The sequence below is a fragment of the Anolis carolinensis genome, chromosome 3 (genome assembly GCF_035594765.1).
Source record: "Anolis carolinensis isolate JA03-04 chromosome 3, rAnoCar3.1.pri, whole genome shotgun sequence".
In the NCBI taxonomy this organism is placed as follows: Eukaryota; Metazoa; Chordata; class Lepidosauria; order Squamata; family Dactyloidae; genus Anolis; species Anolis carolinensis.
Window position 1 is genome coordinate 14,749,213 of NC_085843.1, and position 26,030 is coordinate 14,775,242.

At 43.5% G+C, this 26,030-nt stretch overlaps 2 protein-coding genes across 5 annotated transcripts in view; both read right to left on the reverse strand.

The window, feature by feature from the left end:
* me3 (malic enzyme 3) overlaps positions 1–26,030 on the reverse strand; it is a 175,166-nt gene that overhangs the window by 83,410 nt on the left and 65,726 nt on the right. The window contains exon 3 of one of the 4 annotated variants that reach the window (XM_062977084.1): positions 5,926–11,270. The exons of the other annotated variants lie outside the window; for them this stretch is intronic. Coding sequence (XP_062833154.1) covers positions 6,589–10,119 — 3,531 coding nt within the window. The 5' untranslated portion in view covers positions 10,120–11,270 and the 3' untranslated portion in view covers positions 5,926–6,588. Of the gene's footprint in view, positions 1–5,925; positions 11,271–26,030 lie in introns of those variants that run through there. 4 annotated transcript variants of the gene reach the window in all.
* Positions 5,189–26,030, reverse strand: part of grm5 (glutamate metabotropic receptor 5) — a 1,174,932-nt gene continuing 1,154,090 nt past the window's right edge. The window contains exon 9 of the mRNA XM_062977083.1: positions 5,189–5,462. Within this exon, the coding sequence (XP_062833153.1) occupies positions 5,402–5,462 (61 nt within the window). The 3' untranslated portion in view covers positions 5,189–5,401. The remainder of the gene's footprint in view (positions 5,463–26,030) is intronic.

The window sequence follows — 26,030 nt, forward strand, 5'->3', positions numbered from 1 at the left end:
CTGCAAGTGTTTCCAGAAGAGAGAATCAAAAGCCAGTATTTTAATAAAAATATTTTCGTCTGTTTCACCCTGATATGTCACCGCATGCTGCTCAAGCAGAGCTTAATTGTTTATTATTATGGAAGTCTTGAGTCATGGTGCCTCCTGGTGACCATGTAAAAGGGCTTTAACCCCCCCCCCCATGTTTCATTTCTTGATCCCCCACAAATGCAATAACTTAAAAGAAACCAATATTATTTTTGGCATGACTATCCCGCATCCCGAAGTGTTTAGCCATCCCCATAGCACGTGCTGGTTCGGAGGAAAATTGTGTGCTGCTGAATCTGCCAGCAAAGCAATTTCCTTCCTTTGGCGATAGAAAGATACAACAGTCACAGAGGATGATAGAAATGTGCCAAGTGTCCAAAAAGGTTAGCCAGAAACGGCATAATACAGTAATCAACATCAGTTAGTGAGTCTAAGAATTGGAGAGGTCCAGCAAAATAAAGTAAAATAGGTCAAGTGACTAGTTTCTTAGGAAGGTGGAAAGCCTTCCCATAACCCCTAACATTTCATAGGTGAAAACTAGGGTGAATTTGAGTAAGATGGCAAAGTCATAGGAAGAACATGCAAACAAGGCAAGGCTGGAGCAGTTTGTTTTTGCCTGAGTCTACTGAGGCTACTGGGAAAGGCAAGAATCCGATCCCTTCCCTCCTTTTCCTTTTGTTGAGTTAACTGAATACAAACTATTTTGAAGACAGTTTGCATTAATGGTTGTTAAGACACGGGTAAACATGGGAGGAGAGAAAAACTAGGATGTTAAACTTCTCTGACCCCAGACAGTAATCTGGCAATTCTTCTGCAGTTTTTTTTCCCTATCTGTGAGTGAGCAAAATTAGCCTATAGGTAAAAATGAATGCCAACAATACCCAGGGCTGGCCCTAGGTATTTTTCAAGTGTAGGCGAACAGAATTTTGGCGCCCCCTCCCAAAGCCAATCACTGAAAAATAAAAGTGTTGGATAAGCAAAAATGTTGGATAATAAGGAGGGATTAAGGAAAAGCCTATTAAACATCAAATTACATTAAGATTTTACAAATCAAGCACCAAAACATCATGTTTTACAACAAATCAACAGAAAAAGCAGTTCAATACATGGTAATGTTATGTAGGAATTACTATATTTGCGAATTTAGCACCAAACATTGAACAGGGATATAGGGCAGTGTGGACTTATAACCCAGTTCAAAGCAGATATTGTGGGTTATTCTGCCTTGATATTCTGGGTTATATGGCTGTGTGGAAGAGCCCTGAGGGTCCTTCCACACAGCCATATAACCCAGAATATCAAGACAGATAATTAAAAGGCCACCGAAAGGGAATCTGGCCCCCGGTATTAAAAAAAACCCCTGAAATCAGGACAATAAATAAAGAACAACACTCTGAAAACTGGGGAAATCCAGACAGTAAACAATTAGGGACAGCTAACACCTCCCAAAAAAAGATTCTCCCAGGCAAGAAGAAGCCAGACCTTGAAGCTACAGGGCCATTAAATGCTAATCAAGGTGATTAATTACAACACTCACACCTGCTTCAAAGAAGAGTTCTTTCTCCGACCCTGGACCTTCTACAGATATATAAACCCCACTTACCTACCTTCCAAGTTCCCACAGACCTCACAATCTCTGAAGGCCCGGAAGGTGGGCCCACGCCGGCCGGAAGGCCCAGCGCGGGCACTGGAAGGCCAAGCGCAGGTGCTGGAAAGCCCAGCGCAGGCGCCAGAAGGCCCAGTGCGGGCGCCAGAAGGCCCAAAGGAGAAGGAGGCAGGGGTGGCACCATCCTCCCAGGGGCCTCAACGGCACCCCCGGGACGATGGCACCACAGGCAAGTGCCTAATTCGCCTCGCGGTTGGATCACCCCTGACAATACCTCATGACCCATGGAAGCTGATCAGTGCCACAGTTGTGATCTTTGTAAACCACAGGGTGTGCTTATTGCTTCTCTGAAAGCCAAACACTCTAAAGCCCCCCCCCCCAGCACAAGGAGATCTATCTTCACCTTATCAGTCCTACCCAAACACTCTAAAGCCCCCCTAGCACAAGGAGATCTCACTCCTAGCCAACAATATCACACTCTTACTAGTCAATCATATGGGTGCATTAGTCTTTCAGATATCAAATCAAATAGAGCTTGAAGCAAAGCTTGCTTTATGATGGCAGATGCACATAGGTCTAGATTTCAGCAGTGATTTTGGTTGAGCTGTATCTAGAGGTGAAGTGGTTTACTACTGTACAGGGAAGTATTTTACACTTTTTACAGGATTTCTGCTAAAAGGATTTCTGCTAAAAGGAGCTTAAAAACCTGGCTCTTTCAAAAGGCCTTTGACATTTAATTGTTGTTGGATTGACCTGTCTGCCCATTCTATAATTGCCCCATCCCTGATGCTTTACCATTATTACACTGCACTTTATTGTCCATTTTAACTGTGAAATTACCTCTCTCCATTTTGGTATTTTCTGCACTTTGCCCTGGGATCTATGAATTTAGTCCCCTGATTTTAATATTGCATGATTCATGTTCATTTTAATGATTGTTTTTACTGATGTTGATGTTTTTATTGGGTTAATTGTGTTATGGCTTTGTGATTGATACTGGATTGTTGTATCAGGCAAGGCCCCATGTGAGCCGCCCCGGGTCCCTTCGGGGAGATGGGGCAGGGTATAAAAATAAAGTTATTATTATTATTATTATTATTATTATTATTATTATTATTATTATTATTATGGCTACAGTGAGAGACACCATTGAGAAGCAATATTGGATGTCGAGGGAGCTCAATCAGTATATCCCAAACATGTGGTTGTTCATGGGCTACCCATATTTGCTAACTACGAGCTGACCATATTTGCTGGACATATTTGCGAACACCATTCAGTTTATACCAGGAAATGCTAGCCAACCGCATATTTGCATGGTGCTGACTTACACAAAAGCTCTTAGAGTTCAAGTAGATGGCTTCCTGATCCAGCTACTTGAGATTCTTTTGGTGGAAGTTACTTTATTCCCAACAAACAAGACTCCAATTTCAGTTCTTTAGGATCCAAAAATTCAAGGGCCTAGAGCCAGAACTGCTGTGGATGCCAAAGGAAATATAAATGGTAGGGTGGTTACATGGAATCGGTTTTCCTGTGTTGATTTCCTCATGAAGCCTTTCTCTTCTGTAAATGTTGATAGGAAATGCTTTTTAAAAAACTTCAGAAGAGAATGGAAGCCAAGCCTGCAAAATGAACTTTGCTCCCTTTTGACCTTGCAATTCAAATAACTCAGCAGGAATCAAGATAATACGGCTAAACCAACTACGGGTGCAGTCGGCTTCATATTGACAGGTCAACAACAAAGGAGCAGAGATATGCAGATCCAAGTCAATTCAGTTTTATGGACATGTCAATAACCTGATAGCAAGGACAGGAAACAAATTTTGGTTCCAAAGCTACTGTGACGTAAGCAGAGTAGTTGCTGATTGCCTATCTATTCTCACTTACGGTACATCAAGAACTTGTGCTGGGATTTGCTAATAGCCACACGTTTGCAGAGGGCGGACTTAAATGCCCCAGCATTTATTTTTCAGGTGTGAAAGGATAACAAATACCCACATACAGAGGAACTCTGAAACCTTTGATTTCTACTTTTCTGGAAGGAGGAATGCCTAAAAGTTAGAGGCACAATGGAAAACTTCATCTTAAGAACGGGCAATTCTACTGCATCAAAACTAACCAAATGAACCAATCAACCTACTTCACAAGGTGTAGGTATACACCACAGGGTCTCCTCTAATTTCTAATATGGGAGGAGGCAGTCTTTCACTTATCTTGCCTCCAAGTTGTTTAGGACTTTATAGGTCTACAACACCACTTGAATTGAGAATGGAGGCAAACTCCCAATGGCCATTTAGCCCACTGTAAATATGTCCTGAAGCAGCCCCTGAATTCTACAGGTATGTGCCAGGCCATTGTTCAGATGGTCCATGCATGCTCCCAGTTCTGGTGTCAGTAGAGGCATCCATGATCACCAGGAGCTCAGGCAGAGCTCCATAGGTGGCAAGTAGTAGCAGCAGCAGCAATATGGGCATAATCCATCCTCTTTCCCTGATAAACGCAGGGAAATGCTAATGGTACCAGTCTGGAATATGTGTGAGTCTTAATTGGACCCAATTCTGTTGTCCAGACTCTACTGAAGTTGAGTCTGGACAACAGACTCAACTGGAACATGGCCATACAGTCCGGAAAATGCACAACAACCCATCTTCTGAAGTTGCGAGATACTATGGAATTTACAGCAAACTCCAGGGTATCTCCGACGTTGCCCAAGTTGTTGAACTAAGCAACCTGAAAGATAGTTGCATCTATCAAGTAGGAAATTTAGATACCGCTTATATGGGGAGGGAAATTTAACTAATTTATGACAACATAAAAATCGTCCATCAGTGTGCGGAAGAATGAGGAAGTATTCCATTAAGGACTCAGTGTCACAGGTGGATGATGAAGCAGCAGCTCCCCTTTGGCATACCCACATGAAGCCGGAAGCTGGAAAATGTTAAATTGCCTCTGTGTCTGTATGTCATATGTCTAATGGCATTGAATGTTTGCCATGTATATGTACATTGTGATCCGCCCTGAGTCCCCTTCGGGGTGAGAAAGACGGAATATAAATATTGTAAACAAATAAATAAAGTGTGACAAAGTCAATTTAAAGCTAAAACCTCACAGGAATACTCAGAGGAAGCTACTGTGCATATGGGGGCAGCCAACTTTCCTAATCAAGGTGAGTCCAGGTTTCTTTGCAAGTGTAGTCAAATCCTTAGACTCGACCACAGAATAGCTTTTGTCAGCCCCCATAAGAACATCAGCATGGATATGGAAACAGTCGCCAATCATGGCTCCTGCCGCTCCTTACTAAGATTTCACTTTCAGCTGTGTTTGCAGGCTGACAAAAGAGCCAGTGTCTTGCCTGTTTTCTGTCCCGATAAAAGGGAAATGTATTCCAGGTCAGTCATAGCAACAAAATGAGTTCCTTCTGTTTTTTTCCTGATGGCTGCCAAATTACATGAAGAGTGAGTTACTGAAAACAAGGTCCTTTAAAAATAAAACCACAATGTGATTCTGTCAGCTCACCACAGCCGCTCCTGAATGAACACACGAGACTCTCTGTGATATCACCAGAAACTTTACTGCAGGAAACATAAACATCCGAAAAGCCAAGAATGGGAGACTCCGGCCAACCATCCTTTATATACCCTCCCCCTCATTTGAAAAGTCTCTTCCCGCTCAGTAAAACCCCGCGCAAATTCCCCGCCAAGTCCAGCAGCCGTTTCTTCTCCGAGTCCTGAGACGCAGGTGTCTTATCAATGTCAGTGACCCTGAAACTCAGAGCCACATACAGGCTCTAGTAGCAGGGTTCTGACATGGCGTCCTCCTCCCCTTCGTCCTGGAAGGAAAAGATTAAACACAACTATTGTTCTCCGCTGTCCAGAGTTCCTTTATACTTTTTTAACAGGCTGCAATGGAATACCGGGTGTACCTTCCCTAGGTCCTTGGGTAGCTTCAGCTCATAGGTCACTTCGTTTATTCTTTTCGCTACCCTGAACGGCCCTATATAGCGTGGAGCCAATTTCTTAGATGGGAACCCCAATTTCAGGTTTTTTGTGCTCAGCCAAACCAGATCTCCTTCACCCAATTTGTCCCCCTCTCGGCGCCTACGATCTGCAAAGAGCTTGTACTTCTTTTGTGTTTCCCTCAATGCCTCCACCACGGTCTGCCACCCTTGTTTAATTTTGGCCGGCCATTCCTTGTCGGTCTGGCCCTCTCCTTCCTTCCACTCGGGTAGCCTGGGGAAAGGTGCCACCTCCTGTCCGTATACTATTTCAAATGGGGCACGACCTGTGGCCGAATGTACGGCCCCGTTAAAAGCCATCTCAGCAAACGGAAGAAGGTCCGCCCAATCGTCCTGTCTATAATTGGTGTACATCCTCAAGAATTGGCACAGTGTCTGTTGGGTACGTTCGACCCCCCCGTTGGTTGCGGGATGAAAAGCCGAGCTCAGATTCCTTTCCGCTCCTAACAGCTGTAAGAATTTTCCCCAAAATTTTGCAGTGAATTGGACTCCCCGGTCGCTAATTATTTTGTCAGGGCACCCATGTAGGCGATATACATGCTTCACATACAAATCAGCGAGCTTTTCAGCCGAGGGGAGTTTTGGCAGGGCCACAAAGTGTGCCTGTTTTGAGAATAGGTCCAATATTGTCCAAATGTATCTGTGGCCTCTGCTGGGGGGTAGTTCGCCTACAAAATCCATTGCCACGCATTCCCATGGCCTCATGGGTTCCACCACCTTCTGCAATAGCCCCTGGGGCTTCCCAGGTGGTGTTTTTCCCTCTGCACATAATTCACACTGCGTGACGTACCCCCTGGAGTCTTTCCTCATTCCGGGCCACCAGCATTGTTTGGCCAACAGTTTAATAGTCCTGGTGGGGCCTAGATGACCTGCACCCTTGTTATCGTGGCATTTCCTTAACATTTCTTGTCTCAAACATTCAGGAATATACAATTTCTTATTAACAAACACCAAATCCCCACACAGTTCTCCCTGTTCTTTGTTCGTTTGTAACCATTTGTCCATTCCATATGCTCGCTTCAACTCTTCCTCCCATATTTCTCCTCCCCCCCGTGGAAATAGCAGTACGTTTGTTTTCTTTGGCTGCTTGTGCTCGAGTCAGTACTGCCAGGCCCCATTGCTTATCTAGGAAAAGGCTCCCCTCAGATTCCTGAATTCCTCCCCCGTGCTGAGGCATCCGAGAGAGAGCGTCAGCGAGTATGTTGTGTTTCCCCTGGAAGAACTTGAGTCTGAAATCAAAACGGCTGAAATATTGGGCCCATCTAATCTGCTTCGCTGATAGTTTACGAGGGGATCTCAGATACTGTAAATTTCTATGATCAGTCCACACCTCAAACGGTGTTCCACTTTCTTCCAGAAAGTGTCTCCAGCACTCTAGTGCTTTCAGAATCGCTAAGGCTTCTCTCTCCCAAATCGGCCAGTTTTTTTCTGTATCGCTAAACTTTTTCGACAGATAGCCACATGGCTTCAGGTTCCCCCCCTCGTCTTTTTGCAGCAGAACTGCCCCATATGCCCGGTCTGACGCATCGCAATGTAGTACAAAGGCCTTAGACATATCAGGGTGCTGTAGGACAGGCTCCTCGGTAAAACGCTTTTTTAGGGCTTCGAAAGCTTCCTGGCATTCTATTGTCCAGGTCAGTTTGGCCCCTGGGGCCTTCACTTTGGCTGTTTCTCCCCTGCCTTTAGTCTTTAACAAATCCGTTAATGGCAAAGTGAGGCGCGCAAAGTCCTTGATAAATGTTCTATAGAAGTTTGCGAACCCCAGGAAGGATTGCAGCTGCTTCCGTGTTCTGGGGGCTTCCCACCCCCTTACGTCTTCCACCTTCGCAGGGTCCATCGCCACTCCCTGGGAGGAAATCCTATACCCCAGAAAGTCTATCTGGTCTTTATTGAACTCGCACTTGGCAAGCTTCGCATACAGCTTCGCTTCCCTCAACTTTTGTAGGACTTCCCTGACTAGTTCTACGTGTTGCTCCTTGGTCCGAGACATTATCAATATGTCATCTAAAAAAATAAAGACTCCCTTGTACAATAATGGATGCAACACTTCGTTGATTAATTGCATGAACGCGGCCCCTCCCCCGCATAAACCGAATGGGAGCACACAATAATTGAATAATCCGAAGGCGCAGGAGAAGGCCGTCTTCCACCTGTCCTCTGGTTTGATCTGCAATTTATGGTAAGCCTCAATTAAATCCAATTTAGTGAATATCTGTCCCTCCGATAACTGGGCGATCAAGTCCTTCACTAAGGGTAGAGGGTATTTATTTACAGTACTGATTGCATTCAGGCCCCTGTAGTCAATGCAGAGCCTCAGCGTTTGGTCCTTTTTCCTCCTAAACAACACAGGTGCCCCTAAAGGGGAGTTCGAAGGTTCTATGAAACCTCTCGCTAGGTTTTTATCAATGTACTTTCTCAGTTCCTCCTTTTCCCTAGCCGACATCGGGTATATCTTTGCCTTGGGAAGCTCTGCTCCTGGGACTAGCTCTATTTTCACTTCAACTCTCCGCTTCGGTGGGAAATTGTCTGCTTCCTTCTCGTCAAACACGTCCACAAAATCCCGATACTCTGGGGGTAATTTATCTGCCAGTTCTGCTATTCTGATAGAGTCTTCCTCCCCCCTTTTCCCCGGCTCCCTCTCAACTTCCTGGCTCCCTTCTTCCAAACTCATCCCGAAAATCATGCTCTTATCCTCCCAGTTGATTTGCGGGTTGGCCTGCCCCAGCCACGGCATGCCTAGTATAACATTATAGCTGGCTATTTGTGATATCACAAATGACACCTTTCCTTCCCAACTCCCTATCTTACACTTTACATCTTCGGCACTGTACCTAGCTAACGATCCTGATGCTGTGGATCCGTCCAACTGCGAAAATGCTATTGGGGATTCTAGGTTCGTCCTTTCGCATCCTAATCCCTCGGCTAATTCAGGGGAAATGATGTTCCTGGAACATCCACAATCCACAAACGCTTTGCAGGTTGCTTGTTTGCTGCCATTTTCAAGCTGAATGGGGACCACTATCATAGCTTTGTCCTGACTTACCAACCCCCCCGAATGGTGCCTCATCGGTGTTTCTTCCTCGGCGCGTTTTCCTGCCACGGCTCTTGGTTTGGGCTGGCCTCCGCTTTCCCCTTTTCTCTGCCAGCACTCGGCAGCTCTGTGGCCCAACCGGCCGCACACAAAGCAGCCACTCCTGCTGGCGCTCACGTTCCCTGTCGGCTCCGCTCTCCTCCCGGCTGGGGCTGATCCCTCCCCTCTTTCTGATCCCTCCCGGCTCCCCTCTTTCATCTGCGGCCATTGCTGTAGCGCTCCTCGGTGCCTCCTCACCTGGGCCAGCGATGTCTCGACGCGCCCCACCAGCTGAATCCACCCGCGCAGTGTGTCAGGCTCATCACGATGCACCGCCCAGGAGAGGATCTCCCGCCTGAGCCCCTCTTTGAAGAGTTCCATCTTTGTCACTGCAGACCATTCCGGCACCTTTTCGGCGAGGCATTGGAATTCCTCCGCATACTCAGATACCGACCTCTGCCCCTGGGAGATGGTCTTCAACTTCTCCCTCGCCCGGATCTGCTCCAATGGATCTCGGAAACGGGTCTCCAGGGCCCCCATAAAGCGTCGGACTGACCCCAGACATGGGTCGCGCCGCGCGTGCAGCTGAACGTACCAGCTAGCCGCTCCCCTCTTCAACACTGCGCCAATGGCCCGTATCCGGCTGGATTCCGTTCTAAAAGTGTGAGCATTGTCCTCCATATAGCCCCTCACTGTGGTAAGGAAAAAATCCAGTTCAGAGGACTCTCCCCCAAACTCGATCCTTAGTTCCTCTCGTCTCGGTAGGGGTCCCTGTGGCGGCAATCCCCAATCCTCCGCCCGTCGCAAGCCCCCTTGCGGACCAGTGGGCCCCGCTGCTGTTTCTCTTGGCCCTGTGCCACGCCCGGCATTCGCCAGGGGCACTAGGGTCTCAGCTGGGAGCGTAGCCGGGATTCTCGGAGGCTTTTCCCCTTCGTCGTCACTCTCCTCCACCCGCGTCAGGCTTGTTTGGGTCTTGGGCCGGGCGCCGGGCTCCTTTCGCATTTCCCTTCCCTTCGGTGCTGGGAGGTCTGCAAAGCCCTGGCTGCTTCCCACACTCATGTCCCACATTGAGCCAGCCCGAAGTTCCCTTCCTCTCTCTGGCTCCACCAAAAACGCCAGGCGCTCCATCGCCCTCGACATTACTGCCAGGGTGGTCTCCATCGCCGACATCCTCTCCTCCAGAAACACCATCCTTTGTGGGCCTGGGGAAGGCGAACCTTCCTCTCCTCCGGTGCTGTCTCCCCGCACCACTCCACGCCTCTGGGTTACCCCATTTGGCTGGGCATAAGCGGTGGATGACGCCAGGGCCGCCAGCTGGTGGAACTCAGCGTCCGGCTCGGGAGTGGCCCTTCCCGACCTTCCTCCTCCTGCGCCCAAGAGTTCTTCATCCTCCCCTTGCATGTTACACCTCACCGCTACGGCGGGATGGTGTCTATATTCTTGGCTTAGTGTCAGCTCACCACAGCCGCTCCTGAATGAACACACGAGACTCTCTGTGATATCACCAGAAACTTTACTGCAGGAAACATAAACATCCGAAAAGCCAAGAATGGGAGACTCCGGCCAACCATCCTTTATATACCCTCCCCCTCATTTGAAAAGTCTCTTCCCGCTCAGTAAAACCCCGCGCAAATTCCCCGCCAAGTCCAGCAGCCGTTTCTTCTCCGAGTCCTGAGACGCAGGTGTCTTATCAATGTCAGTGACCCTGAAACTCAGAGCCACATACAGGCTCTAGTAGCAGGGTTCTGACACATATGGGGGCAGCCAACTTTCCTAATCAAGGTGAGTCCAGGTTTCTTTGCAAGTGTAGTCAAATCCTTAGACTCGACCACAGAATAGCTTTTGTCAGCCCCCATAAGAACATCAGCATGGATATGGAAACAGTCGCCAATCATGGCTCCTGCCGCTCCTTACTAAGATTTCACTTTCAGCTGTGTTTGCAGGCTGACAAAAGAGCCAGTGTCTTGCCTGTTTTCTGTCCCGATAAAAGGGAAATGTATTCCAGGTCAGTCGTAGCAACAAAATGAGTTCCTTCTGTTTTTTTCCTGATGGCTGCCAAATTACATGAAGAGTGAGTTACTGAAAACAAGGTCCTTTAAAAATAAAACCACAATGTGATTCTTTCAGTGCCTTTCTCCTGTTCTCCCTCCCAGGGCTGTTCGTTCTTGCATTGGGTAATGAAGCCCCCGAAGAAATTGGCAAACAATCATTTACTGTACAATGATTTCCTCCAAGCCCCTTACTTGTCTAGGGCATAAATTGAAGCTTACTGTTCACTTGCCACCTCGGAAACAGAAATCTGCTTTCTTTTCCCTTTCTCCTTTTAACATTTAGGCAAAGTCCAAGGAACCTTTTCTCCTGGCCAGAACTAGCTCTTAACCAAATATATGCACTGTAACTTTTTGTATTTTTCAATGGAACCATGATCTGACCTCAACCAAAAGAGCCCATTTACTGGAAACCCTGCTGTTTGATTCATTCCCCATCATGGCTTCTGCTCTACAGAGGAGACCTCCATTCAATGTAGGCTCCACAGGGCTGTGTTTGCTACCCTGAAACACACAAAACAGTAACAGCTGAACAACAAGGATTAGACACAAAGTATCAACCCATCAATTGGTCCTAATGGCCGTAACCAGTAATTTTACTTTTATTTACAGCAGACATATTTGCTCTATAGCTGAAAAGGTTCTCAGGCCCGCTCACATATTAATTAAAGGGGAAAAAACAATTCTTTCCTTTAGGTTTATACTTTGAATTTTCTGAAAAGGCAAGATACGAAAGAGAGCATGGAGAGGGGAAAGTAAAAAGAGAAGAAAATTCAGGTGTAAACTCTTAAAGTTATGCTGTTCCTCTTCATGTTGGAATGACTGCTAGGTAACTAATCATAATCATAGATGGCTTTAAAGTAACATCAGACAATTTCATGGAGACAACACATTATTTATTCCCAACATGTTACAAAACTGAGTTATTTGAGGGCCAATTTTCACATATTCAACCATTCACACCTTGAAAATATTTTTATTTCCAAAAATCAATAAAACTTTACCATTTTAGTTAAAGGCTACCATTTTGCTATGCCACTGTACACAATGGGACAGATGTTAGTATCCATAAGAGTCCTGGAACCAAACCCCACCAGATACAAAGTAAGCCGAGAACAAAGTAAGAAGGTGGGAAGAGAAAAGAAGAAGATTGATCTTTTAAAAGTAGATGGAAAATGGGTCAACAGAACAACAAACAAGTTTGTCATTGCCAAATTAGGATAACTAGAGGGTAAGAAGACGTTTAGAAGAACTTTATATATGTTTAGAAATTTAGTAAAATGAACAACCTGGGTTGACTTATCTATGGGTTAATGTGAGTGCTGTACCTTAAGTCCTACCAAGGATGTCTATTTTTTGAGCACAGCTGTGAAAGGCAAGAGCCCAGGATGGGAAAACAAGTATCCATTATTATAGTAATACAGAAATCATTAAACCTAAATTTAGTTCAATACATCAATATGAAAACAGATACAAAAGGCGTTGCTAAACAAACAAAGGGTTGTTACATTCACAGTAAAACATAAAGGAGCATCAATGCCTTCTACTCTCTCTGTCATGATACCATTTCTGGCTTTTTGGAAACCTGGGCAGGAAACGGCGGTGTGCCCAGAAAGAGCTGACCCATATTGCAGCTTTGACATTTCCCCTCTCGACTTATTCATGGGCCATATCAAAATCCATAATTTTAGCACCCAAACCTGCCCTTGGCTCCCTGAGAATCCAAAGAAAACCAAGGACCTCATCACATGGAGATCCAGAAGTCGGAGGACAGTGTGGGAGACTGTGGGGCAGTGCCCAGCTTCGTCCCCTTAACATGATTGCTCATCGGCTCCCATCCCACAATGTTTCCAAGCTGTCCGCAGCTTCTTCAAATATGGTACTCACTATATTTTCAGGGCTCCCTCTTAGCTCAGTGCTGGTACACTACCGGGACAGAGCCCAACGAAGCCCCAACGGAAGTAACCCTGCGTCATATGAAGGGCTCCAACAGACTCTGTCCTGGAAGTGTGCCAGCAGCTCGGTAGAATGGGGAAAATCCCCCATCTGATGAGGTCTTATGACTCTGGGCCCATATAAGCAGTTGGGCTAGTCCCTAGATAGAACTGACCACAACTCTTTGCCATCCATTCCTTATTACCCAGACTTGGGTGGCACTCACTGTCTCCTGCCCCTTGTTATTGTCATGGCAAAAAGGAAAAAAAGGAAAAGTATGGTATATAATATAATATAAAGTATGTTATGTTATAGTTCTATACTTCTATAGTGATATATTAAGTGACTCGCAACCTTAGGTAGAATACTACATGTAAGGATCCTCCACGGACATAAATAAGACAGCAGAGCATCAAGATATACTACCTAAAGCAAACAGAGGGAGCTCCAGGATTACCTGAAGAAGGTCTACCTGAAGGAGGTCGCCGAAACTAGATGCATACCCAGGAGACCAGTTGTATCAACCAGATTTGATTGACCATATTATCTCCGAGATCCATATACTATATAGAATCTGGAATCCACCAATATACTCCTTTAACCAGGGGGTTATCCTTCTTTGTCACTATTGACATGGAACTTTGATTTACTTTGAATAATTGATTTTGAAGAAGAGTGTTACAAACCTTGAGAATATTATCAAGACTTTAATAAAACTACTTTATGTACCAATAATTATATTTGTTAAAATTGGACATTGGATTATACGTGGTTTGTTATATTGATATTGATACTATACATAAGTCTACCATTATTCATTGTGTAAACCACAGGAACGGAGTTATGGTCAATCATCAGGTTTATTTAAACCCGATTCAGATAACAAGACAATTTTGAATTATATGTATTTATCTGTACAGTTGGAATATATAAACTGACTCTACAATCATAATATATAAGTGACTATATCACTATAGAAGTATAGAACTATAACATAACTTACTTTATATTTATATTATACTAGCTGTGCCCGGCCACGCTGTGGCGAAGTATGGTGTTATGGGAAATAAAGTATTGAGGAATTGGTGGTAGTTAAGGTCAAGGGTAAAGGTTTTCCCCAGACATTAAGTCCAGTCGTGTCTTACTCTGGAGGTTGGTGCTCATCTCCATTTCTAAGCCGAAGAGCCGGCGTTGTCCGTAGACTCCTCCAAGGTCATGTGGGATGACTACATGGACCGGCGTTACCTTCCCACCGGAGCAGTACCTATTGATGCACTCACATTTGCATGTTTTCGAACTTCTGGGTTGGCAGAAGCTGGAGCTAACAGTGGGGGCTCTCTCCGCTCCCCCAATTCAAACCTGTGGCCTTTCGGTCCAGAAGTTCAGCAGCTCAGAGCTTTAACACGCTGCGCCATCAGGGGATATTATTTCCTAAAGGTTGTGAATATACAATATTTCTGATTGGTTTTTTTTTTTTGTTGGAGGCAAGTATGAATGCTGCAATTAGGAAAAATGATTAGGATGTAATGGCCTTGCAGCTTTAAAGCCTGGCTGTTTCCTCCCTGAGTGAATTTTTTGTTGGGAGGTGTTAGCTGGCCCTGATTGTTTCCTGTCTGGAATTCCCTTGTTTTCAGAGTGGTATTGTTTGCGATATTTTATGTGCTTCTACTGTCTGTGGCCCTGAGAAAACAGAGGATTTCCCAGACTTTGATGATGGGAATACTTTGTTGGGAGGTGTTAGCTGGCCCTGATTGTTTCCTCTCTGGAATACCCTTGTTTTCAGAGTGATGTTGTTTGCAATATTTTATGTGCTTCTACTGTCTGTGGCCCTGAGAAAACAGAGGATTTGCCAGACTTTGATGATGGGAATACTTTGTTGGGAGGTGTTAGCTGGCCCTGATTGTTTCCTGTGTGGAATTCCCCTGTTTATTTACTGTCCTGGTTTTAGAGATTATATTGTTCTGCATTATTCTATCCCAGTAATTATTTCATATTAAAGAAGAATCTCACTTATCCAACATTCGCTTATACAATGTTCTGGATTATCCAACGCAGTCTGCCTTTTCATAATCAATGCTTTTGTAGTCAGTGTTTTAAATTCATTGTGATATTTTAGTGGTAAATTTGTAAATACAGTACAGTAGAGTCTCACTTATCCAACATAAACGGGCTGGCAGAATGTTGGATAAGCGAATATGTTGGATAATAAGGAGGGATTAAGGATAAGCCTATTAAACATCAAATTAAGTTATGATTTTACAAATTAAGCACCAAAACATCATGTTAGACAACAAATTTGTCAGAAAAAGTAGTTCAGTACACAGTAATGCTATATAGTAATTACTGTATTTATGAATTTAGCACCAAAATATCACGATATATTGAAAGCATTGACTACAAAAATGCGTTGGATAATCCAGAACGTTGGATAAGCGAGTGTTGGATAAGTGAGACTCTACTGTAAATACTACATAGCATTACTGCGCATGGAACTACTTTTTCTGTCAAATTTGTTGTATAATATGATGTTTTGGTGCTTAATTTGTATAACGATTACCTAATTTGATGTTTAATTGGCTTTTCCTGAATCCCTTCTTATTATCCAACATATTCACTTATCCTGCCGGCCTGTTTACGTTGGATAAGTGAGACTCTACTGTATATTTCTAATCTTATATTATCTGCTCAGAACCGGATTATCTGAGGCCCCTTCTTCACAGCTGTATAAAATGCACACTGAAGTGGATTATATGGTAGTGTGGAGTCAAGATAATCCAATGCAAAGCAGATAATATAAGATTATAAATGGGTTATATAGCTGTGTGGAAGGGCCTTTGGTCTACACTGCCATATAATCCAGTGCAAATTAGATAATCTGTGGAAGAAGTCTAAGTGAGGCCTAAATCTGCCTGTCCCCTAACTGAAACCTGGCTGTCCCTTGGTTGCTAGGCAACCAAGTGGGCAGAGATTAGCCCTCTAAACTGGCAGCAATTGGATAAAAAAAATTATTGTTCTCCCTCTAATTAGGACTTTATTTTTCTTTTCTTTTTGTTGTATCAACCTTGAGGCGTGGATGATGGGTTGTGTTGTCAAATTTTGAGGTTGGGGGGCCTGTACTTTTGTTGTTTTGTGAATTGCCGTGATGCCATCACTCTTTTATATATATAGACTTGCTGTGCCCGGCCACGCGTTGCTGTGGCTTTTTTTTAGGTGTTTCCGTGTCTTAGAGGGGGGGGATCCTTTGTTGGGAGGTGTTAGGTGGGCCTGATTGTTTCCTGGATGGAATTCCTTTGTTTTCAGAGTGTTGCTCTTTATTTTGTGTTTCCCTGTTTGAGGGGGGGATCCTTTGTTGAGCGTAAGAACGTAGAGACGTGGATGAGGGGTTGTGTTGTCAATTTTCTAGGTTGGGGGGCCTTTAGTTTTGTTGTTTTGCCCGGTGGAGCGACACCATTATCCTTTTATATATATAGATTATTATATACCATACTTTTCCTTTTTTCCTTTTTGCTGTATATAATAGACATCTGTGCACATAGCCTTGTTATTGTCATGGCAGTCAGTAGGTACAACACGGCTAGTATCTGTTACTCATTGTTTGGAGTGACAGTAGTTGGAGTGACGAGGTAATCTCCCCCTCCCCTCTTTCATGTCACTGTAATGTCCCAGCCAACGTCACTCCAGCCCATGACCGACAGACAATAGCCATGTTGCACCCACTGCCACTGCAACAGTGAGAATGGAAGCGGGTGGCAAAGATAGCCATGTGGTGGTGCCAAACCAGTTTTGGCACTACTGGATGGTCAGGACTCTCTTCTGCCCCCATATTGGATGAAGCACTGTTTGTCAAAACCATCCTGGGCTGATCCAGCATTCACCATTCCCGGTCAGCCCCACCCATAAAGATTCCTAGAGAGAGAATATTTATCAAATCCACAAAAGTTAAACCTGTAATTGCAGAAGGCAAATTATACTAGCTCTAGACTTAGAGGCAGCTTTCACTCTGGACCAAATCATTAAAAACTAAAAACATTAAGATAAAGCACTTGGGATATAAAAAAAATTAAGTACTTTTTCAGCTTTTAGAGTATTTAGATCCGTAAAAGAGCATCATGAAGCACTTTCTAAAAGGTTCAAAATATTTTTGCTTTCTTGTGCAAGGCGTAACAGACCTGACTGTTTTATTTCACATGTGCATATTGTTACTTTTGGATAAAAGGTTTGCTGAAACATCTTGAAGTGCTCTTCATTTTTGTGGTCTAGGAAACTATATCCCTATTCTTTCCTTGTTATTTCTGCCTCTGGTACACATTTTCTGATAAAGCATAAAATTCCCATGATTCCATAACAAGGTAGTTAAAGCAGTGTCAAAAGGCATTAATTCTACATTGTAGATGTACCTACAGATATCTCTGAATAGTGTATTTTTCCAGTGTTACTCGAGGTTAACAGAAACTTTAGACATGATGATGGGAAACCAGCTTGCAAAACAAAAATTGCAAAGAGTGAGAAAGGTTAAAGCCTGCTTTTTGCTCAGATACATATCAGAATCCTCCTTTGCCAGCTTTAGTGTTAATATTAACTGCAAAAAAGTCAGGCTATCTAATCACAGATCCCTGGCCTGTTTTTGGCCCATAGAAACCCCAGTGTGACAAGTCAAGCGTGTAGAAGGGGGCGTGAAAGAGGGGAGCAAAGCAATTGCCAAAGGCATTGAGCCTGGTAGATGAGGCACACGGGTTGCATGCCTCAAGGGCTTGGCAAGGGCATTTCCCAACAATGCCATTTTCACCCCGAAGAAGAAAGGAAAATGCTGCAGTCCCCATATCGAGCGTGCTAATGAAAAACAGCTCTCCATGGAGGTCAACCTGCGGGCCTCCAGGCCACAATCGCCACAGTTCGGCATGTGACAGTTGTCTTCTGCAAGCAACCGGGGGAAAAGAGATTTCAATCTCTAAATGGTACTTTGATTATTTTGTTATTGACTTGTTAAGTACATTTAAAGCTTGCCTGTTCTGCAGTGTAATCAGGGAGCTTTAGGGTTCAGTTGAATTGGACAAAAATCCCAACTTTTCCGATAAATATGCCAGACCACAAACTAGATGCTGGGTAAATCGGAAGGAAAGAGAGAAGAGAAGGAAACTTCAAGCAAAAATAAAGGAGGGAGCAAGACTCTAGTATTATTAGGGCATGGCTGGATGTGGGAGTGGGAACAACTCTTGCGAGGTACATCATCAAGAACAAAACTTCAATGTTTTCTGGAGTGATTGGCTCAATTGCAAGAGTCTTTAATGTTCTCTAACAACCTCCGGTGGCTCAGTGTGTTAAAGCACTGAGCTGCTAAACTTGCAGACTGAAAGGTCCCAGGTTCAAATCCGGGGAGCGGAGTGAGTGCCCGCTGTTAGCTCCAGCTTCTGCCAACCTAGCAGTTCGAAAACATGCAAAATGTGAATAGATCAATTGGTACCGCTCTGGTGGGAAGGTAACGGCATTCCATGCAGTCATGCTGGCCAGATGACCTTGGAGGTGTCTACAGACAACGCCGGCTCTTTGGCTTAGAAATGGAGATGAGCACCAACCCGCAGAGTCAGACATGACTGGACTTAACGTCAGGGGAAACCTTTACCTTTACTAACAACCTTGTGAAGTAGATGAGATTGTAGCTGGTCCACCTCGGTGAATTTCACACTTCAGTGTGCATCTATGCTGTAGAATTAATGCAGTTTGACATCACTTTAACTGGCCTGGCTCAGTGTTATGGATTTATGGGATTTGTGATTTGGTGAGGCACCGGCACTATTTAGCAGAGAAGGCTAAGGGCTTTGGGAAGCTACAATTCCTATGGTTTCACAGAATTGAGCCCTGGCAGTTAAGGTAGTGTCAAACTGCATTAACTCTACAATGTAGCTCAGGCATGGGTAAACTTTTTTGCTTTAGGGCTGCATTGCAGGCCCAGCCGGTAGGGCTGGGCCAGGAGGGAGGACGGCTGGGCACATGCTGGGTGTGGCAGCCCTGGGACAGAGAGGGCCCAGGTCATCCTCAGGTTGTCCTCCTGGCATATGGACAGGACTGCTCATCCCATCCTTATGCCAGAAGGAAGACAAAACATGTGGCAGTGCCCTGATCCTCCTCCCCATATTCTTGGGTTGTCATCTTGGCATTATGCTAGGAGGAAGGAAAGCTAGGCAGAGGCTGAGAGTGCTCTGGAAGTCTCTCAACTGCCTTGTGCCTTCCTCGAGCCATGCTCGAACCGTCCTCCTAGCATAAGGGCTTGTACCATCCTTATGCCGGGAGGACAGCAAGACATGCAGTGGCTGAGAGTGAGTAGAGGGCAGGCTGCCGTGTCCTTATGCCAAGAGGACAGGAAAGATTAGGAGGGCCTGAGGAAAGCACCCAGAGGGCCGCATCCAATCCCTGGCCTTAGTTTGCCCATGCCTGATGTAGATGCACCTTTGAACTCGGATCCCTCTTCTCCACATCCCAATCCAAACCCATTGCTGTAACTAAGAAATGGAAATCATGTTGCATTGAGATGCAGTTGGGTGCAAATTTTAGAAGCCCTAGCCAATTTTTGGGGGAGGGGGTTGCTGGGATTTGTAGTCCAGCAGTATCTGGAGCAGTGGTTCTCAACCTGTGAGTCCCCAGATGTTTTGGCCTTCAACTCCCAGAAATCCTAACAGCTGGTAAACTACTTGGGATTTCTGGGAGGTGTAGGCCAAAACACCTGGGGACCCACACGTTGAGAACCACTGATCTGGAGGAACATCTGAATCACATCCTGGTTACTAAAGAGTTAAATGTTTGCTCATTGAGACTTCTTGTGGAGAGAAAAAATGAGGTATAAACATAATAATAATAATAATAATAATAATAATAATAATAATAATAATAATAATAATAATTCTTACACATTAGAACAGAAAATTCAAATGTTTTCTCCCCATTGCACACAATTATGTGAAATGTGGATAATTTTTCAAATTGTAGGAACTTTTTGGACAAAAATATGGCATTTACTTCAGACATAAATTGAAATACAGGTTGAGTATTCTTTATCCAGCATTTCAAAATGCACTAGAGTTGTCCACATGGTTGTTTGAGATAGCTTTCTGATGTTTCAATGTACATAAACTTTGTTTCATGCACAAAACGACTAAAAAACAATGTATATAAAATTACCTTCAGGGCATACATGCAAAATGTATATGAAACATAAATGAAGTTCATGTTCAGACTTGGGCCAAATCTCCAAGGCACCTCATTATGTAAAAACATATTCCAAAATCTGTAAAATATCTGAAATGCAAAACACTTCTGACCCCAATCATTTTATATAAGGCATACTTAACCTGCATTTATACACGATGTATTGCAAACAAATGAAGTGTTTCCTGAAAAATAACCATTGGAAAATATGCAAAAACCTTCAACGTGAGAAATTACTCTTTCTCACTGAGGATGAGAAAATCTGTGAACACTCTGGAGAGCCCTATAAGGGTTAATGGCGTGGTCACTAAAACTATTCCAAGAAATGGAATGTGTCAGCAATTGCATCCAGTTTAATTGGATGCTCTGTAAAAAGATTACACTAATGAATTCCTGCCTGTGTTCCATTAAAAATCAATCTGAAAGTGACTTCTCTCAAGATTTCTTCTTTGAATCCCCTTTTCCATGAAGTTTGTATTATAATCTGATTTGCAAATATCATGGCAACTGCATTAGAAGACTACACTAGAGCTCTCTAAGACAGCATTCTAAGTCTCTCTATATAAAAGTCAGTCTATCTGTCGGTTGGTCTGTCTGTCTCTCTGTATCACAAAGGCTGTTGCTAGATGAAAATACCCTCTGTGTTGTCAATGGATTGGCTGTTATTAGATTAATAATTGGCTGTTGCTAGGTGAAGTGTCCCTCTGTGATGTCACTGGAAAAGAAAGGTGACATGTATATGAGGGGAAGGGAGGGAGGGAGGAGCCACAAAAGAGAGCCATGTTTCTATTGAGAATTGAATGAATGAATGGTTTATTGTACCAGCCATAGGCCAAGACATCAAATAATATGTGTTTGTTGTTTATTCATTCAGTCGCTTCCGACTCTTCGTGACATCATGGACCAGCCCACGCCAGAGCTCCCTGTTGGCCATCACCACCCTCATCTCCTTCAAGGTCAAGCCAGTCACTTCAAGGATACTGTTGCACCTAAGGTTAGCGTCACCTTGCTATATACACCAGACTGCACACAGGTTGAAGTCTTTTGTAGTTTATTAGAAAATAGAAGATAAAAATTTCTTTAAAAGCAAAAGTAAAGTTCCAAAAGATTGTTACAATATAAAGCCTTAGAGAATAACCCAAGAAACCACAAGGAATAAACAAAGTCCCATTAGAGCATGACAAAGTCCCAGTAACATGAACACAAAGGCTGCAAGGTAATCCAGGAAAATAAGAGCTTGCTTCTTGGTTGAATGAAAGTTGCTTTGACAAAGGTTCATCTCTAAACACACTGCTTTAATACCCTTTGCCAAGCATGAAAGCATTTCTTTGGCCTCTGACCTCCTTCTTGTTTGCTATTCTCACACTCCTTCGAACCCTGAATTCGAAACGGTCAGCTTGATCTAAAGATTCCGTTTCATCAAGGTCAGCCTGCTCGTTAGCAGCCTGCTCGTTAACGTCAGCTTGCTTGCTATAAGACTGAGAACTGTCCTCCTTTTCTGAGTCAATTTGCACCTGGCTAGATTCAGTATCATCATCATTCCCTGCTGTGGGAAAAACTCTCTGTTCCTCATTTTCTACAACAGGGACATTCTGAATCTGATTTTGAACCTGAATCCCATAATTCCCATCAGAGTCAATCTGAGGTTCCAGCTGAGTCACAACAGATACCATCCATCCACCTTGCCCTTGGTCGGCCCCTCTTCCTTTTTCCTTCCATTTTCCCCAGCATCATGATCTTCTCCAAGCTTTCCTGTCTTCTCATGATATGGCCAAAGTACTTCATCTTCGCCTCCAATATCCTTCCCTCCAGTGAGCAGCCGGGCATTATTTCCTGGAGGATGGACTGGTTGGATCTTCTTGCGGTCCAAGGCACTCTCAGGATTTTCCTCCAACACCAAAGTTCAAAAGCATCTATCTTCCTTCTCTAAACCTTCCTTATGGTCTAGTTCTCGTATCCATAGGTTACTATGGGGAATACCATTGCTTTAACTATGCGGACCTTAGTTGCCAGTGTGATTCTCTATGCTTCACTATTTTATTGAGATTGGTCAATAAAAATATACAACCTTTAAAAGTACAATAAATAGTTTCCAATAAAAACATTAAAATTTATTCTATATATAGATTCTTTAAAATTACAGTAACAGAGATGTGATAACAATAGCAATGCCTGATTTGTATCATCCCAAAGTATCTTCATTTCCATTTCTAGCCTCCGCTGTGGACTTTAGTAATTTAGCTCAGATTTTTGGGCTGCGACTGCAAATGGGGCAACATTTAATGTTGTATTTTTGGAATAATCCGCTAACAAGTCACAGATAACTGCTGACTGTTGCCATGCTGCCCTTTCTTCCAAAAGTGATCCCAGAAGATTGTTTCTAGGGTCGTTATACAAAGGGCAATGTAACAGATAGTGTATTAAATCTTCTCCTTCCCCCGACCCACAAATACAAAGCCGTTGGGCATGAGGGATCGCTCCATATCATGGTTCTCAACCTGTGGGTCCCCAGGTATTTTGGCCTACAACTCTCAGAAATTCCAGCCAGTTTACCAGCTTTTGGGATTTCTGGGAGTTGAAGGTCAAAACTTCTGGGGACCCATAGGTTGAGAACTACTGCTCTATATCTTCCCTCTAGCCCGCTTGATGGCATTGTTTGGAATCACAGGACTGTAAATGCTTTTCTAAGGGCTACAGATATTAAGACTTGAAGATATTGTTGACATTATTGGTCACTTTTTAGTAGAAGATACCAAGTAGTGAAACCCTGCTGTTTACTAGCTTGTAAGACGCATCATTTCAAAGATTTTGTTTCTCATCACCTTCTTGTCCAACTGCATTAGGGTTGTTGCTGATCCATCGAAATACTGATGGAGCAGGGCCAACCAGTATTGAGCCCAATGTCCAGGCTTATATTGCTCCATCTAGCATTGCTTTGTTATACTCTCATCCTCCACTTCCAGAAGTCTCTTCCCATATGACAGTGGTTCTCAACCTGTGGGTCCCAGATGTTTTTGTCCTACAACTACCAGAAATCCCCGCCAGTTTACCAGCTGTTAGGATTTCTGGGAGTTGAAGGCCAAAGCATCTGGGGACCCACAGGTTGAGAACCACTGCCATATGAGATGCTAAGCTTATGCATTCTGGCCTTAAGTGAGGGAAGACCCAATTCAAGCCTTAACAAGACATTGTAAAAGGAAAGAAGAAGGAAGAGGGGGAGGGGGGAAGAAAGAAAAAGGAAGGAGGGAAGGAAGGAGGAAAAAGAAGGGATGAAAGCGTGAGGCAGCAGCCCCTTCGACACCTGGGCAACACCAAGGTATATCTCACTAAATTACATATCCAGGAATCTCAAGGAAGGACCCAGGACTCCAACTGATATAGCTATGTATATGCAGATAATACTGAACATCTCAAAAAAAATTTGAATGTATATTTTTGGCCTGCTTATTTGTTCCTCCTCTGCCATCCAAACCTTCTAATTTCGAACAGGAGGTTCTTGAGCATGCTTTGCAAAGCAGTCTATATTTTAATGCTGTTGTCTAAATTAAAAGGTGTGTGTTCATGACTAGCAGTGAAGGAACTGAGTAACTGGTGAAGGACTTAGTCCAGGAGCCTTGGTTCTGCCAGAGACATTTACTTTTACGAACATGTAGGAGTTTTTATGTATGGCTAGGGATATTCAGACACACAGGGCTTGGAGATATTTCCTGAAAAGTCCTAATCCTGAAAAAAGGATCAGAAATATTCTCCTTCCTTTTAAACGTTTGTCCCCATATTTAGCCATATTTTTTTAATAACCTAGAAGACAGAATACGTGAACGGTTGATTCTAGTCTATATTTAACAAAAATGTTTGGAGCCTTAATTGCATCCATGTGTAACTAGCAACAAGGGAGATGGATTCTATTCCTTAGTAAAAAAATAATGACTTGTTTTATTTTCTCTATTGCTGGCATGTCTAGTGCATGACTCAGACACAGACAAGTTTTACCAATGGATTCCTCTGTTCCACTTGTTAATATTTTCCAACATCTTTATTCATTATTCTGATCTTTTCACCCTGCTGCGCACATAAAATATTCCACTCTGTGCACAGCTCTGAATGGTTGCCTGTTCACCTGAGAGTCACTAACACACACACTTAAGTCAAAAACTCCAACACATCCAGTTTGAGTTTGGCATTTCCACACTCTTCCAAGACTGTCATACTTCAGATATATCATGAGAAGGCGTAACTCATCGGAAGAGACAATAATGATTGGACAGGTAGAAGGCAATCTGAATAGAGAAAGACCAGAGATGGACAGACTCAATCAAAGAAGACATAGCCCTCCATTTACTAGAGGATTGTAGTTGAGGATAGGATGACTTGAAGGTCTCTTATTCATAGAGTTGCAGTATGTTGACATCAACTTGATGACAGCAAACAGCACAGCCAGATAATATCCTGTTGTTGTTGTTGTTGTTATGTGTCATCACATTGGTTGTGACCTATGAAGATCCTGTGAATGAGAGATCTTCGATAGGACCATTCAAGTCTTGCAAACTCAGGACCATGGCTTCAATTATACATCCAATCCACCTATAATGCAGTCAGCCTCTTCTCTTATTGATTTCAGTTTTACTGATATTATTTTACTGATTAGGGAGAGGTGGGTAATTCATCATCATCATTGTAATTTCCTACTGCTTTCGGTTTTATTGAGTATTCGAATCTTTTCTAATAAGCCATGTCAACTCACAATATGTCCAAAGGACAACAGCCACAGTTGAATCATTTCAGCTTCTAATGACTGGTGACTTCCATATGAGAGTGATGGCAAAGGAGCTGTCCAATGTACTACATTTACTTTGGGGGTGCAATTCAATGCCTTAGCGCTCATCTACTCCGGCCATTTATTTCAAGGCCAGTGTGGAGCATTTCAAGAAAGTTTCTCTAGTGTCTAAATTGGTCTGGTTCCCACCCCCAGCATGGTTGAGATGCTCTCCACAACTTAGATGGCATTTGGAATAAAAAAAAAGTTGGGAAGAACTTGCAAAATGTTTTTAAACTTGTGCAGTTAACTCCTTGGGGCCACATAAACAACCCTGGGGGTCTACATAGAAATACTTTAATGAATAAAGAAATACGAAAACAAGTGCATAAAGGCTGCAATGGAAAAATTCCACCTGAAATCCAGGAGATCTGCTGCTAGTCAGTGCGGAGAATATCAAACCGGAGTGATCAATATTATGGTTCATTACAATGCAGTTTTCTGTGTTCGTAAGCTTAAAAGAAGCCTTAAGAGCAAAGAAAACAAACCTGGCATTTGCAAGCATTTGCAAGCATGAAGCGTGCAGTCTCCATGTTGAAAATACAGGTCAGAAGGTTGCCTTAGCTTTAATTAGGAAGTCAAACCAGATTTTGATTGTTCACGGACTTGTTGGCTGTCTGGGTTAATTTCAAAGCATTCCTGTTAGCCTCTCCCAAGGGATGTCTGGGTTTAGATCTTGATGAAAAATGACAGGAAATGTTTGCTTGGGGTGTATCTGCTGGCTGTAAAGATGTTATTCGCAAAGAGGGCTGCCATTCTCACCAGGAGATGCAAAACAAGGCGAGGGAGATTCCCAAATGCTGTTCCAACACTGTTCGTGCAAGAGCCTTCGGACACTGGGCATTGCGCCTGCGCAAAACGAAAGCTCATGCACAGTTTCAATGCAGTAAATTGCAGAGGCTTTGTTCCTCTTGTTCACAATGTTTGATGTGGGAATTAAACAAGCTCTGTAATTACCTGCACAAGGAGGGTTTGGCTTTCAAAGGATGCTGGAGACTTAACAGGGAACAGACATAAATGCAAGCATACCTCAGTTAAGAAAGGCATGTTCTGGGATTTATTTCTTTAACAGAAAATTTTGTACCAGAGGCTAAAACAACATGGAAAAAATATGGATAAGTTGAGCATCCCTTATTCTGAATTACGAAATCCGAAATACTTCAAAATAATTGTTCACATGGGTGATTGAGATAAGAAACTTTTGTTTTCTGATGTGAACACACACTTTATTTCATGCAGAAAATTATCTAAAATGTTGTATAAAATTACCTTCAGGCTATGTGCATAAGGTGAATATAAAATAAAAATACATTTTG